The 14,706-nt window shown below is 38.5% G+C and overlaps 1 protein-coding gene across 1 annotated transcript in view; it reads left to right on the top strand.

Moving 5' to 3' along the window:
* ECEL1 (endothelin converting enzyme like 1) overlaps positions 1-13,440 on the top strand; it is an 85,499-nt gene extending 72,059 nt beyond the window's left edge. Inside the window, exons 12-18 of the mRNA XM_018563345.1 lie at positions 22-73; positions 2,352-2,419; positions 2,534-2,658; positions 10,253-10,318; positions 10,965-11,060; positions 12,331-12,407; positions 13,190-13,440. Of these exons, the coding sequence (XP_018418847.1) occupies positions 22-73; positions 2,352-2,419; positions 2,534-2,658; positions 10,253-10,318; positions 10,965-11,060; positions 12,331-12,407; positions 13,190-13,289 (584 nt within the window). The 3' untranslated portion in view covers positions 13,290-13,440. The remainder of the gene's footprint in view (positions 1-21; positions 74-2,351; positions 2,420-2,533; positions 2,659-10,252; positions 10,319-10,964; positions 11,061-12,330; positions 12,408-13,189) is intronic.
* The last annotated feature ends 1,266 nt before the right edge of the window (positions 13,441-14,706 follow it).

Below are 14,706 nucleotides of genomic sequence, written 5' to 3'. Positions count from 1 at the left end.
ATTGTTTTTTTAAACATTTAGTGTTTCCTGCTGGGATCCTGCAACCCACTCTCTACGATCCAGATTTCCCCCAGTACGTAAGTTTTAGGTGATCTAAACTTCAAAGGATAAAATGAGATATACATGCACAGTGTTCAGAACATTACAGCTACATTTGTACCTATTCTCCTTTCCAAAAAATCTATTTTCTGAACATAAGACATGAAAAGACTCCCGAAAAGTAAATTGTAAATGCAATAGTATAATAAAATAGAGATACTTAGAACACTATACAAACAGCATGTGCTTATTTTACCTTTTTAAACATGAGCATATAGTAAATGTATATAGTATTTTAAACTTGGCTTGTAAATGAACTTTGGGTAGGGTAGAGACAACAGTTTATATGCTTCTTATTTTAGAAAGACTATAATTTTGAAGGAAAGCCTACTACCAAGTGGCCATAAGTGGTATTGCAGCTTTATATGGAATAATACTTTTGGTTGTTAGGTAGATCCAAGCGATTTCCAAACCTTCATAAACATGTCGCTGAGTGGTATTAGTTTAGGGCAAAGAATGATTTAGCACTTAGTATATGTACAGAGAAAATGCATGCAGGTAGGAGCATAGAATCCTGGTTTTTAAGTCAAATGGCTGTCAATAAGAAGTTGTGCTCTTTGTTCATGCAAGTCTTGGAGAGTTTGTTAACTGTCATACAGACAGAATCCGATGACCTGTAACCAGCTCATTCTCCAGGATTCAAAATACATGTTAATTTGAGGAACCTTAGAAATAACTTTCAAATCTCAGGAAATCCCTGCTAAATATGATTATATCTACAGCTTAAAGTGTATTTCCACTTTTGAAGCCAAATAAAGAGAACACCTATTTTATATGTTACATATTTGTCATTCACATAGCATAACTTAAGAAAAATCAAATTGCTGTTTGCACAATACATGCTCTATTTTGAAAGAAAAATTGTTCTCTGAACTGAGTTTTGCTCTGGAATGCAAGGGGGGCTGGGCAGGTTGAAGCTAACATAAGAAACCTCATTATCAATTGTAAATTAGATTTGATCAATATCTGTCCTAACCAAGGGTTAAAGATATAGAAACATTGTATATAAATGAGGGGGAAATTGGTCTGTCTCTAGTCTTCCTATGGGGACAGTTTTTTTGTCACTTTAAAATTGTGAGAGAAGCTTGCAAAGTCCTGCTACACGGAAGTAACAAATCATTTAAAAAATATATATTTTTAGGAATGCTATGTGAATGGGAACTCATAACAAACATATAGAGGGGTTTTCTCAAATTTGACTTAGAAAGTGAAAATAAACTTTAAGTTACATTAGCATGGGTTATACATATAATAATAAATAAAAGTGTAAAGAATCAGGTGTACCTAGTGCATTTGACTCCCAAGGAAGATAACTTTTTACATCCCCTCTGCTCCATACGATAGCATTATTTACAGCATGAAAATGAACCCAATCTTAATAATTACCAGACAGTGAACAGACAGTGACCTCACATTGGGGTCAGTGGAGAAATTCCCCTCTTATATCAATGGTCACTGTAGTGCCCTCTTACACTGGTGGTCATTGAAGTGGTCTTTACAGTAATGCATGTATGCAGGCACTTTTAAGTGGGGGCTCCACCACTACTCCCTGGTCAAGGCACCCCTAGAAACCTCTGGAGGAACCCCAGGGTTCCATGTAACCCTGGTTGATAAAGGCTTCTCTAGTAGATGCACAACATATGTACCAAGCAGTGGCTTAACAATAGCCATACGAGCACATGCGGCTGCTATTGGGCCTGGTGTAGAGTGGGGCCCCATTAGTTTTCCGGTATAGAAGGGATGAAAGCAGAGCTCTGGATCATTTAGTCACAGATCCCCCTCTATGCAGTAAGAAACATTAGCTTATCTATCTTAGCAGTGTAGATGTATTGTCCTTTGAACTTCTGCTACAGACTGAAATGAACCCTCTGTGCCTAATGCAGTCACAAATCCGAGTTTCACTTCTGGTAAAACCTTATACAGTGGCTGAGGTTTGTGGGGCTACAAAATATTATTATGGTAACTATAATTAGTGGTACTATAATGTTTACCCCCAGCACTGCTTCCTAGTGGTCTACTGACTATGCTTGCAGCTCTCATGCTGCCTGTCCTTGATACATACTTCATATTAAGATCAATTACACATATTCTCACAGATGACACTGTCAGCCGCTACAGAGGGAGTTAGCTGGGGGGCCCAAAAGTTTTGCTATGGGGCCCCATGATTTGTAGTTACGCCCCTGGTACCAAGTATATTTGTCTTTCACATATACAGTATTCTGATGTTACTTTTTAAATCTGTCTCTTTACAGGTCTTTAAACTATGGAGGTATAGGGACCATTATTGGACATGAACTCACACATGGTTATGATGACTGGGGTAAGTATCTTTTTCTTAACACAAACCATATATCCTGCTTGTCATAGGAAACTTATAATGACAATAGACATCTACTGCACTATAAGTAATTTTCTACCTACCACTTAATGGCAGGTGGCCAGTATGACTCATTTGGGAACCTCATCCACTGGTGGACAGAAGAATCATACAGCAAGTTCCTCAAGAAAGCAGAGTGCATTGTGGATTTATATGAAAACTTCACTGTTTACAATCAGAGGGTAAGGGCTTACTTATTTGCTTGAGTCTCTGTAGTGTTTGGTATTTAATTCAATGATCAGTACTTGAAGACCTCTACAATAGCCAGGCACTGTACATCTTAAAGGAGAACTATGAGGTGAGTGATTTTCACTCAACCTCATAGTTCGACCCGACGTGTGACAACGAAACTGTCACACGTCGGTTCAATAGATCGGGAAGTGAACGAACGCATACCGTTGCTGGCTCACTTCTCGATCATGTCCCTGCAGACAGCCGTGACTGTCACTCCCGGCTCCCTGCAGGGATTCCCCCCCTCCCCTGTCCGATCCTCTATCGCTGACTGAAGGAATGGACGGAGGAGGGGCAGGTACAGCTGGCTCTGCCTCTAGACAGGCAGAGCCAGCTGTAATTAACGCAGCGGGGTGGATCTCGACAGTAATGTCGGGATCCGTCCCGGCTGTATCGGTCTCAGTATACCGCGAGCTGTTTCTAGTCAGTCACTAGTGAAAAAACACACACATAGAACTAAAAAGAATGAAACTAACATTAACTAATAACAGATGAGTACAGAAATAGAAGTCTCTCTCCATTTAAAGTGACACTAAACTCGAGAGTTATATCGTACAAATGCATTATAGTACCTTACCTATTATAAAAGATTGTAGCTTATTTGTGTATAACTCAGCTGTAGATCCTCAAATAGTCTCAGCTAAGCTTTTGAACTTCCCCCCAAATTTGGAAAACTGAGAGGAAGCTGTTGTCATCAGTTTTTTTTTGCATCATTTAACCAGTTCACACCCTACCTGGTGAGGGGCTTTGCAATGGAATAACTGAACACTCAAGTGTTAAATGTTAAAATGCATTCAAGTACCTTAACTATTAACAAACATGTATCTTATTTGTGTATCACTCAGCTGTAGATCCTCAAATCATCTCTGAATTTATCCCAACGCTGCCCTTCCTTCTGAAGGGTGGCTACTTTTGTTCCCCATTGTCCCTGTGTGTGTTGTAAAGTAGCCACCGCTCGAAGCTCGCTCCCGTGATAGACTATAACTTCAATACAAATTAGTAAACTAAATTGAGATTGTAGTCCATCACGGGAATGAGCTTGAAGTGGTGACTCACACACAGGGACCATGGGGAACAGAAGTAACCACCCTCCAGAAGGAAGGACAGTGTCGGCACCAATTCAGAGATGATTTGAGGATCTACAGCCGAGTTGTACCAAAATGAGATACATTTTTGTGAATAGTTAAGGTACTTGAATGCATTTTTAAGATTTAACTCCTGAGTATTCAGTTATTCCATTGCAAAGCCCCTCACCAGGTACGTTGTTAACTGGTTAAATGCTACAAAAATACTGATGACAACAGCTTCTTCTCAGTTTTCCAAATTTGAGGGGCAGTCCAGAATCTTAATATATTACTGAGATGATTGGTCAGAGAAGCTACTGCTAATTTCGTTGCTCTGTAGTAAGAAAGACTGAGGCTCTTTGAATTCTCCTCCTGGCTTTAAATGTCATCCAAGATAATAACTTGGTTAATAATATGGAGATTATATACTAATCTAGCAATACATTCACTGCGGATAAGTCACTCACTTAAAGTTAGTACTTTGAAACCTGTAAACTATTGTTTTTGTTTTGTTTTTTCATTTTTACACTACACATTTAATTTAATATATATTCATACTGTTTGTACATGTATTACTGTGTATCCATCTGTTAATTATTATTGTAAGCATTTAGGGGCGGATCTCATTTTTGTGCTAAAACTTAGGTGACCCTGACTTATAATATTCTGAAATTACTATTGTCTTTTATTCTTTTAATCTCCTATTACCCTTTCTTCAGCTGAATAAAAAAAAAAAGTCAAACCACTCCTCACAAATTGGTTTAGTTGATGATGTAGCTGCACTTTAAGTTACTTTTATATCCAACTTAACCATAACTAGATGCACCTTCACCTTGTACGAATGCTAGTTTAAAGGTTTTAGCAATCTTTTTTGTATAAATAGAATAAGTCCAGTACATTTGCTGAAAATAGGTATTAACTCTTTCTTGAGGTTTTTGATGGCAAGCTGTCAATAAGAAAATTTAGCAGTGTCAATAAATGTTGGTTAGCTTGTCAATTACTAATTTTCCTACCTAAATTCCTTGTAATTTTAGGATATGAAGGGATTTTATACTTTGGCAAAGTTTTAACAAACACTCTGATTGCTTAATATAGGCTGACCAAAGGACAACACATATGACTTTTCCCCTTCTTTTTAAATTTGTTTTTACTATTATCACTATTGTTATTATTTCTATTATTATCATGATTGTAATTGTTTTAAGCAGTGTCTGTCTTCTTTAAGAAAAGTATTTATTTCTAGATTCAGATTGAGAAATCTCATTGTGCACATTGGCAGCTCTCACTGACATGGCTTTGTTTAAAAATTAAACCATTTAATGAATATGTCATAGGGGCATGGTGATCACATGATTGGTAATAATAATGCTAGTTTGTTTCCTGATCATTAGTGGAGGCTCACAGAGATGAAGAGTATCTCCTGAGCATTGTTAAAGATTGCTTCTAAGCCTGACATCCCACACATTCCTATTGGACCATCATATGATGGGCAGCCTTTCTGGCCAGTAAGCCAGTAGTACTATCAGGAATGCCAATGATTTGCCTATCAGAATGGTTTGAGATCTGGCTATGACCGGAAGGATTTCAAGAGTCTAGGTGTCTGCACTTGATACCTGAAGCAGTGTTTAATTTTTAATTCATCAATGTTGAACTGCGCTTTAAATACTACATCATATTATAAACAAATATAAATCATATCTAAATCATTCACTTTATAACAATAACTATACACCGAGTGGCCAGATTATTATGATCACCCCATCAGTACTTCGTTGGGCCACGAGATGACTCCACGAGATGACTTTGTTGCGCCGCCTCGTGACTCCACGAGATGTTGAAAGGTGATGCGAGGAATCTGACACTGCACTGTTGCCCTTCTGTTGTCTTGTACCAGTCTTGCCACTCTCCGTTCTGCCCTAACATTGACTAGTCGCTGACGGCCACAATTCGCACGTTCAGACCCAGATTTTCATCTGACAGTCCAGTCTTTAAACACTTTAACAACAGCTGCTCTTGAACATTTAACGAATTCTGCTGTTTTGCTGATACTCGCTCCATGGCTCTGAGCACCAACAATCATCCCACGTTCAAAGGCTGTTAAATCGCGTTGTTTACCCATCTCTTCAGAAAAAAATCACTTCTGCTGTCGTGGTAAACAACCTGCTTTCCTATTTATAATGGTCTGGCCCTCTATCAACTTCAGCGCGAAATTATAGCTAATTTGCTTACAAACGTCAGGTGGTCATAATAAACTGGCCACTCAGTGTATAATAATATGAGAGTCCCATATAGCTTATAACCAGTGTACAAAAAGTGCCACAGTGCATAAAAACATTAAAAACTGCTCCAAGTGCTCTGTTTCCCTGAAATTAATTCACTAGATATAATGGACCATTAGATATAAAATGGACAGCTACAGTATAGCTTAAGTATTATTTGCAAACACCAGTTTCCTTTACACCACAGCCCAAGTACAAGAGCAATCTTCTCCCAGGTTGGCAGATAAGGCGGACCAAAAAGGTGCTCAGCAGTGGCAGATGAGGTGGACCAGAAAAAACACTCAGTGGCAGTGGCTCAAATACATTAAGATATCACATTCCTCAATACCCACATCCAAAGTATAATCTCCATCTCGCTCCACGCTTGCTGGGGAAAAAAAATAAAATATTCCACGGCGCAAAACCTTATTGTTTTATTTTTGTCCCCCTGCCAGAGACTTTTTAAGGCTAATATTATACTTGGTTCCCTGCTGCTGGCAATCACTGGTCAATATGGAGGGCACAGCGTGGAGATGAAACACACTCAAGCTTGCATGTGTTACTCCCTCACTGGTTGGGTGTAGATGTTGTTCCCTTGCAGACAACCTACGTTTACAGTCACTTCACAGTTTACTGTTGCCATTTTACACAGTTTATATTTTTTATGTTTGAAAGCAAAGCCACAGAGGGCTTCAGAATGAAAGATTTCAAAGATTTTATTTATGTTATAAACATATACAAACATACATCAACAGTCTGCAAGGATAGACCTAATCTTTATCACCCTGCTGACCCTCCCCACCAACCACCTTTAAAACAAACAATACAATATAACTATAGGACCAAACAAGACTAACAAAAACCTCAGGACTAACTAAAAAAAAAAGGAAGTGTGGGGGGGCAAGACACCAAAATCATTTCTACAGGAGCATCAAACTTTCTACTGAAAGTGTTGGTTGAGCATACTTAATCCAAGGTTCCCAAGTCTACATAAACTTTTTATTGGAATCCAACAGGATGCTAGTCAGTTTCTTATTAAGAAAAAATGAATCCATCCTCTTTTTAACTTCCCCAAAAATCACGTGTGGTTTCCACCATGCCTGGGCAATGGTCTGTTTCGCTGCCAATATAACATAAGTCCCCAATTTATGTTGTGAGTTTACAAAACAGCTTAAAGGTTTGATGGATAGCAACTACTGTATATACAGTATAATATAGCATGAAAAACCTGTGCTTTTCTCCAGAGGCATTATTTGACAGATCAAATTAACAAGGTAAGCTGGTGAGTTTGAGATTTATAAAAATAACATTTTCAGAATGCCCTGGTAATGGCAGAGAAGGCTGATCCATGCTTTCATCACAGTTGGCACAACACGGCGGGCAATATTTTTGTTGTTAGCAGTGATATGATTTTGTCCATGTGTAGGACTGTAACACATGACTTGCCTGAAATTGCTATATTTTAGCATGTGTCTGCATGGTTCAGGAACTGCTTTTAACAAAGGGCTGAATACAAAGGCTACAAACAAAGGCACCAGAGATAAGGGAATTATTGTAATTACATCTTACCCACAAAGGTAAACACTATATTCCTGGCACAACTGTTTCTCTTCGCTAAATAAAGTCTATAATGAATGCTTACTGTTGGAGCCAGACAGCATGTATATTCATGGCTTACTTGCAAGGCAAGGTATATTACCGCAAAGAGAGATAAGCACTCCGTACTTCATAATACTTACTCAGTATCTTTGTACGCATCATTTAGCAATATATGAAATTTTTTTATCATCGTAAAATATCTGTCTCTGATCCCCTGGTTTGCAATGTTGCAATGTTGACTTGACCCTGGGCCTAGGATCCACTTACTTATGGGTATACATCCTTCAGACATTGGACTGTGTGCCTAGGGATGTACTGACACAGTGCTGTGTGGGTTGAGAGAATAGTGTGGGTTGAGAGAATAAAGACCAAGATGTCTGTATATCTGTAATATAGGAATGTGATCTGAGAGCTTAGATGTGAGGAAAGGTTCCGGAAATGTTCCCAAGGTTTGTATACCATGAACAGGGACTACTATGCAGTGCGTATAGCTTAGACAAAGCCACTTGAGGAGAAAGCATAGGGTAACCAGTTGAGCAGTTGAGTCCAAAGAACACTAACAGGGTTTCTGTAAGCAGAATCTTCCTGAGCCTTCAATGTGATGAGACCCTGAGTAAAAAAAGCTGTGGCCTAGAGCAGTGCTGGCCTGTAAAGAGGTGGCTACAAGTATGTTTAATGAGTCAAGGTGGGGGAGAGTAAGGCAGTAATCGGGTTCCCCATTGTGAGGGGAAAAGCCTGGTCTCTGATTAGAGGACATTAGCTGGTGGATATGATCACAGTGAGACCTTATTAGCAATACACTAACTGTGCCTTGGAAGATGCTATTTCAGAGAAGACTGTGGAAGCAGTAGAAAAAGATCCATACTGTAAAATTTTTGACAAGCTGATTTCTGCTACTGTACCAGCAATCGTCCCCAGATATGAATATTGTGGCTTATCGAAGTTAGGCATTGGAACTGTGTACCTCAATACTACTTTGTGCTATGAAATATGGATGAGGTTTGGATTCACTGCTATCATGGGTTTGTGGCAGATCCAGCAGGTCCGAAATTCGAAATTTTCTGGACCGTACAAATTCTTCGTAACCATAATGCACTGCCTGGTCTTCGAGCTTAGGTCAGGGGGCATGGTAGGGCCAAAAAGGAGACTTTTAGATAAGCCAGCCCCCTCACTATAAAAGGGTAAGGTCACCGCAGCCATATTAATAATGTGCTTTATCTGTAATAGGGAAAACATAGGGAGATTAGTGTAGGGCTTGTAGGCTCTGCTCACACATTAATTTGTTGATTACTAGGTCCTGATAGGCTCAGAGTATCTGGTACTCAGACAAGGAAACATATATTTTTTGTAGGGCGGTTACTGATTAAAATTTTCGTGTTTGATTAATCGAAATTTTTTAAAATCAATTAATCGATTAATTATAACGCACATACAGAATTCCTGTCTAAGCAACATTGGTAATGGGGACAGGGCCACACAAAGAAATAAAAAAAAAAGGTAAATTAAAATAAATTAACACGTTCAGGTTTTATTGAATTGGGAGGGTTACAAAAATGGAAAGGTGAATGTCCCCTGGAAGCTGCTCTCTTACGTGTGTATATGGGCCGGTTTTTTTGTCATTTGAAATCCTTTTTTCTGTGCTGGCTATACACGCTTGAAGAGCAACAGGACTGAATTTTAAAAAGCATTACAGAACTATTTTATATAACATAGTGTAACAGTAAGCAACATGGCAACAATACCTTTTTGTGCTTCTTCTGAGAACCTATTTGATATGGCTGATGCGTTCTTAGTACTTTCTCTTTGTGTACTTTTAAATCTTTGTGGCTCCGTCAGCTAACAAAGGGAAGGGGGAGGAGTCTTGTAGGTACTAGTAGGACTGTTAAAGCAGATGTAAACCTGATTACTGAATGTCATATGCTATGTATCTTAGAAAGTTGGTGTGGTTGGGGAAGGGGGTGCCTCTCAGTGCTGCTATATGCAGTTTTGCTGGACGGATAAGTTATGCATATAAGATTCTTTTTTTTTGTTAAAACATCCTTTTTTTTTACAGACTCCTTCTTTAGCAGGGAGAACGAGAATACAATGTACTGGAGAGGGCTCTAAAACTAGTGTGATTGGCTATCATGGTGATCACATGATCAGGAGCTAGTTCATTGGTCCAACACTAGGAGCTGTCAGTGACTGCTTGGTCTCAGTGCTGGGGTGCACAACATCCAGTTTCAGTCAGTTTATATAGCTTAGGTACACCTAGTATTTGTTTATATTGGAGGGCTGGCAGCCTGCCTAGCTTCTGCTCACAATGAAAATAGCTGGGCTTTCTGCACCTCTGTAGTAAAGTTTGAAAACTGGTTTATCTCCAATACCACTAGATACAGAGGTGAGTGATGGCTTGTTTTAAAATACTTTTACTGCTTGTTCAGAAATGTTTTAAATACTTTAGTGTCCATAGTCTGACATAGGTTCACCTTAAGTGCAACTAATTAATATTCAACCTGATGAGACCACAGTCCTTGCCAGCTTGATAGTAATCTTAGTTGTTCAAACTGGTTTGGCTAAAACCCAGAGAGAATTAAAGATAGATATAATTGCAGCTAATCGTTTCTGTTCCATTCTTTCTTTAGGTAAATGGAAGATTAACATTAGGTGAAAATATTGCAGACATGGGTGGCCTTAAATTGGCATTTTTTGTGAGTATCTTACACATTTAAATATTTATATCCTGTCATGTAGGGCTGGATTAAGGTCTGTGACAGCCTCTGAAATATTATGCAGCGGGGCCTCAACCTATTTGGATTAGGGAAATAAAAAATTAAATGACAGGTTAATGTTTCGTAATATGGTGTCCGAAAACCAACATACCACAGTCTTACACAAATACCATAGCACATGCTCTGGTAATATATAAGCATATGTATAATTCCCAAGTGCCCCTCATTTGGAGGGACTGCCACTCTTCTGGAACCAAATTCCTCTGTCCCTCTTTCTTCCCCAGTTGTCTGTCCTTTTTGGTTTGATGTATAGATGACTATAAAAAGGTATTATTTACCTACCAAAAGTGTTTTACTGCAATACACCTTTTACCTAATCTTAAAATAATTAATTTTGTTATTTTGAAAAGCCGAAAAAAAGGGAAAGTAGCGATTAAAAAAAGCAATTTTTGTTAAAACCAAGGGCCCCTTGATCTAATCCCCTGGGGTAAATTCCCCTTTTCCTACCCTTTCATCTGACTGGTATCCAAAGCTCTTTGTATTGGCTACACACTGAGTGGACACTTATATTGCTCTCATGCTGTATATATGTTAATTATTGTGATGCTATTGTGTATATTTGCAGGCATACCAGAAGTGGGTAAGAGAAAACGGTCCAGAGCGCCCCCTTCCTCGTCTGAAATACACTCATGACCAACTCTTCTTCATTGCTTTTGCACAGGTTGGAAGTGACGGTTTATGATTCATGTTGAGTGCAATTTCAGAATGATACTAAACGATACTAAACGATGTGCAATGTTGCAATATGACTACAAGATCCTTAGTAATACAGCTTGTGTTTTCACATGTCAATCTACTGCTTGTGCCCAAAGATTCTGCTCATGGAATTACAGACTAAGCTATGGGGCATATTAGTAAAGACCCGCTAAATCTACATGTATTTTCAGTTCTGAATAATGTGTGATGTTTTCCCTGGTGAATGCTGGATAATGGGTGATGTTTTCCCTGGTGAATCCTGGATAATGTTTGATGTTTTCCCTGGTGAATGCTGGATAATGGGTGATGTTTTTCGCTGGTGAATGCTGAATAATGGGTGATGTTTTTGCTATATACTGCGCAGGGCCAAGCTGCAGCCGGAAAGGATCCCAACAATATTGTCGGGATTCACCCCGCTATATGATTGACAACTGGCTCGCTGCCGCAGTCAACTCTGGAGGAATGGAGAGAGAATTAGGAAATCCCTGCAGGGAGTGATGACTGACAGTCACTACTCCCTGCAGGGAGAAGCTCGGAAATTGAGCGATCATTCATTTTGTGATTTGCTTAGTTCTCAATCTTTAGAGCCAATGTGTGACAGCTTCAGCTTTCACCAAAATTGGACTTACTGTCCAATTGTAGTGTACATTGATATGAGGATCCTGGTGCTTGGTACATGTACAAAAGAATGGATCAGGATAGACAATAATGACCAATCTGCCACTCCCTGCACTTTCTTTATTTAACCTTCTCTTCACTGCACAAGCCAGACACACTACATATTTTTTTTTGGTTTGACCTGCCTTTGGCAGCACCTCCTCTGAACTCATTATACTGTATATGTACCGGGCCTGGTCATAAAGAATAATGGCTTTAACTCATTGGTAATTCCCTATGCACAGGCTTGATATTTGTGCAAAGAATATTGAGGACAGTGGACTGGTAAACGTTGTAAACACTGCTGAAGCTTTGGAGAGTCCAGGCAATGAGACCTCCACTAAACTACATCTGAAGTCTATATACACAGAAGTTTTATGAGGAGGTGACAAACTTTTTTTGGGATAAAAGTACACTTACCCTTTAATTCTTCCCTCAGATATCCTAGAATAATTAAAAATAGATAATTCACTGTTTATATGTGTGCATAAACTTATTTCTGATTAAGGTGCTTCAGCTAAAATTGATTTATAAGTCATACAAAATAATGAGCATGTCATTTGCTTTTCATTATTCAGAACTGGTGTATAAAGAGGAGATCTCAGTCTATTTATCTTCAGGTCCTGACGGATAAGCACGCTCCTGAACATTACCGGTAGGGGTAACACACAAAAGCTAATTTTGTAGAATGATTCTGATTCATTTAAAGGATGACATCACCCTGTCAGCCTAACATGCTTTTGTCACCAAGTGCAAATTTGTATTGGTTCTCTCTGAATCTGTGTTCAGAATATCTCTTTCTAGATGTTTGTGAGGGATTGTTAGTTGTATGTTTGCATGATGTGGCTGCCATGGTAGTGAACCAAATTCAAAGAGTGTAAGTAGATGAGCAGTTCTGTCTACTTTATCATAAAAAAAAAAAGATTGCTCTACCATTAGTCGCCAGTTCTAAATGTATTGACACAAAATGGGCAAACTGTGACCCAATGCTTTGTGTTGCATATTATTTGATCTAGTTAGTGTCACCCTAAGGTAAGACTATATGGTCAGAAGTGTACTGGTGGCCAAGGCAATTGGCCTTTTGGGGCAGGAAAAATAAATTAAATTCTGACCGAATTTTCATTGTGATCATGCTGAAAAATTCAGCAATAATGAATCAAAGAGATGTAAGAGAATGACATAATGATTCTGTGCTTTAAACCATTGGTCCACTGGGCATGTATTCCCAATACAATCTTTAATCTAAGTTATTCTTTATACTAAGTAATTTTCAAGTATGGTATTGTGTATCTAAAAGTCCACATAGTATGGTGCATTTGCTTCAAGTCATATTGTAGAATTTTGTTAAACAGTATTGATCAGAATGGATATCATTCAGAGTATATATTTATCTGTACTATATTTTGTTGTTAAACAAGTATCTTGCTATCTCTATAGGGTTATGGGCAGCGTCTCTCAGTTTGAAGAATTTGGACGGGTATTCCACTGCCCTAAGAATTCCCCTATGAACCCAGTTCAGAAATGTTCTGTGTGGTGATCCACAGCTTTGCTGATGCCAGCTTTACATCGTCCACAACACAATTAATTGTGTCTACATCAGGACAAGAGTGTCTAAGTGTGCCTTCCCTCCCACTGACTCCAGATTTCTGAGCCTCTTCAACTATACCTGAACTGGTCAGTGGGTCATTGAAGTGGAAAATTCCCCATGGATTTTGAAGTGTTTACGCTACTGGCTTATTCCTAACCCCACTAACATCAAGAGGAAGAGTTACTGAGCCAATCATACCTAAAAACTAAGCCACAGACATGAACTAAAGTTGACACTTAATGGTGATGGCTTGTCAGGCACTTGATTGTCAGAAATTATAGATTACTGGATCCTTCAAATTTTTGTATATGCTGTTGGGCCTTTTGGTCCATTTAAGGAGGTCAGACAAGAGGCACGAATGAGCTCTCAACATTTACAACAGATTCTTATAGAATTACCACACAAATGACTACAAAAATGGTTTTGATGCCTGTTTCATTGAATTTGTGAGGAGTTTGATATCCATAGAGAAGAGTTTACCAAGCTCCTTATACCCATGGGCTACAGCTGTCTTTCTGCAGATGGCCAAGTAATGAACCAGTTATCATATCTGTAAGGGAAAGACTGCAATGCCTATAGAATGAATGAGCCCTACATATCACATAATGTTTTGGTAAATATGTTGTTGTTTCCATACAGAATAAATATATTCTTTTTTAAATCTTTTCTTATGGCTACTAGATTAAGCTATCATAGACAACTGCTTCTTATTATTCTGAGATGCTGCTCCTTTTAAAACAAACACTGCAAATGTTTATTTTTAATTCATTATTATTTTTGCAATATCCTGTCACTTGGACTTTATTTATTTGCTGTCAACTGCAGCTTTCCACGCCTAATTTATAGAGTAGCAGTCACTCTGACATACACGGACTCAGCCACATCCTGTGCAGAAAGTTTCTAGCTTGTAGGACAAAATTCTGCAAGTAAGAAATTATAATGCAAAACAGATATAAGCAACAGCAAAAAAAAAAAGTTTTAAAAGTGAAAAAAACGTAAGTAAAGTCTACCTGGTCTTTGGTACAATACAACGTTTATCAAGAGTTGTTTTTAATAATGCAACCAAAGCTTAATTGAAAAAATCATTTTATGTAGTGAGAGCTGACTTCTGTCTTCACATCACTTTCTACAACTTCCTGGATTCCCAGTGTGCTTTGCGTCTTTCCTTGCTGTTTATAATGCATTGATTCCAGCAAGCAATGGTAATGTTACATTGTTCAGACGTTGAGTTGTAGTTCAGAAGGCAGGCTTTGTGATTTGTGACACAGGGAAGTGCATATTCACAGGCTGAGTGAAATGGTATCAGTGAATTGAGGAAGTACATCCTGTGGGTATCTTTAATAAGTAAGTTTGCAGACATCTAGAG

This window comes from Nanorana parkeri, unplaced genomic scaffold (genome assembly GCF_000935625.1).
Source record: "Nanorana parkeri isolate BGI_ZX_2015 unplaced genomic scaffold, ASM93562v1 scaffold657, whole genome shotgun sequence".
Taxonomy (NCBI): Eukaryota; Metazoa; Chordata; class Amphibia; order Anura; family Dicroglossidae; genus Nanorana; species Nanorana parkeri.
This window is presented reverse-complemented; position numbering and strand designations above follow the sequence as displayed.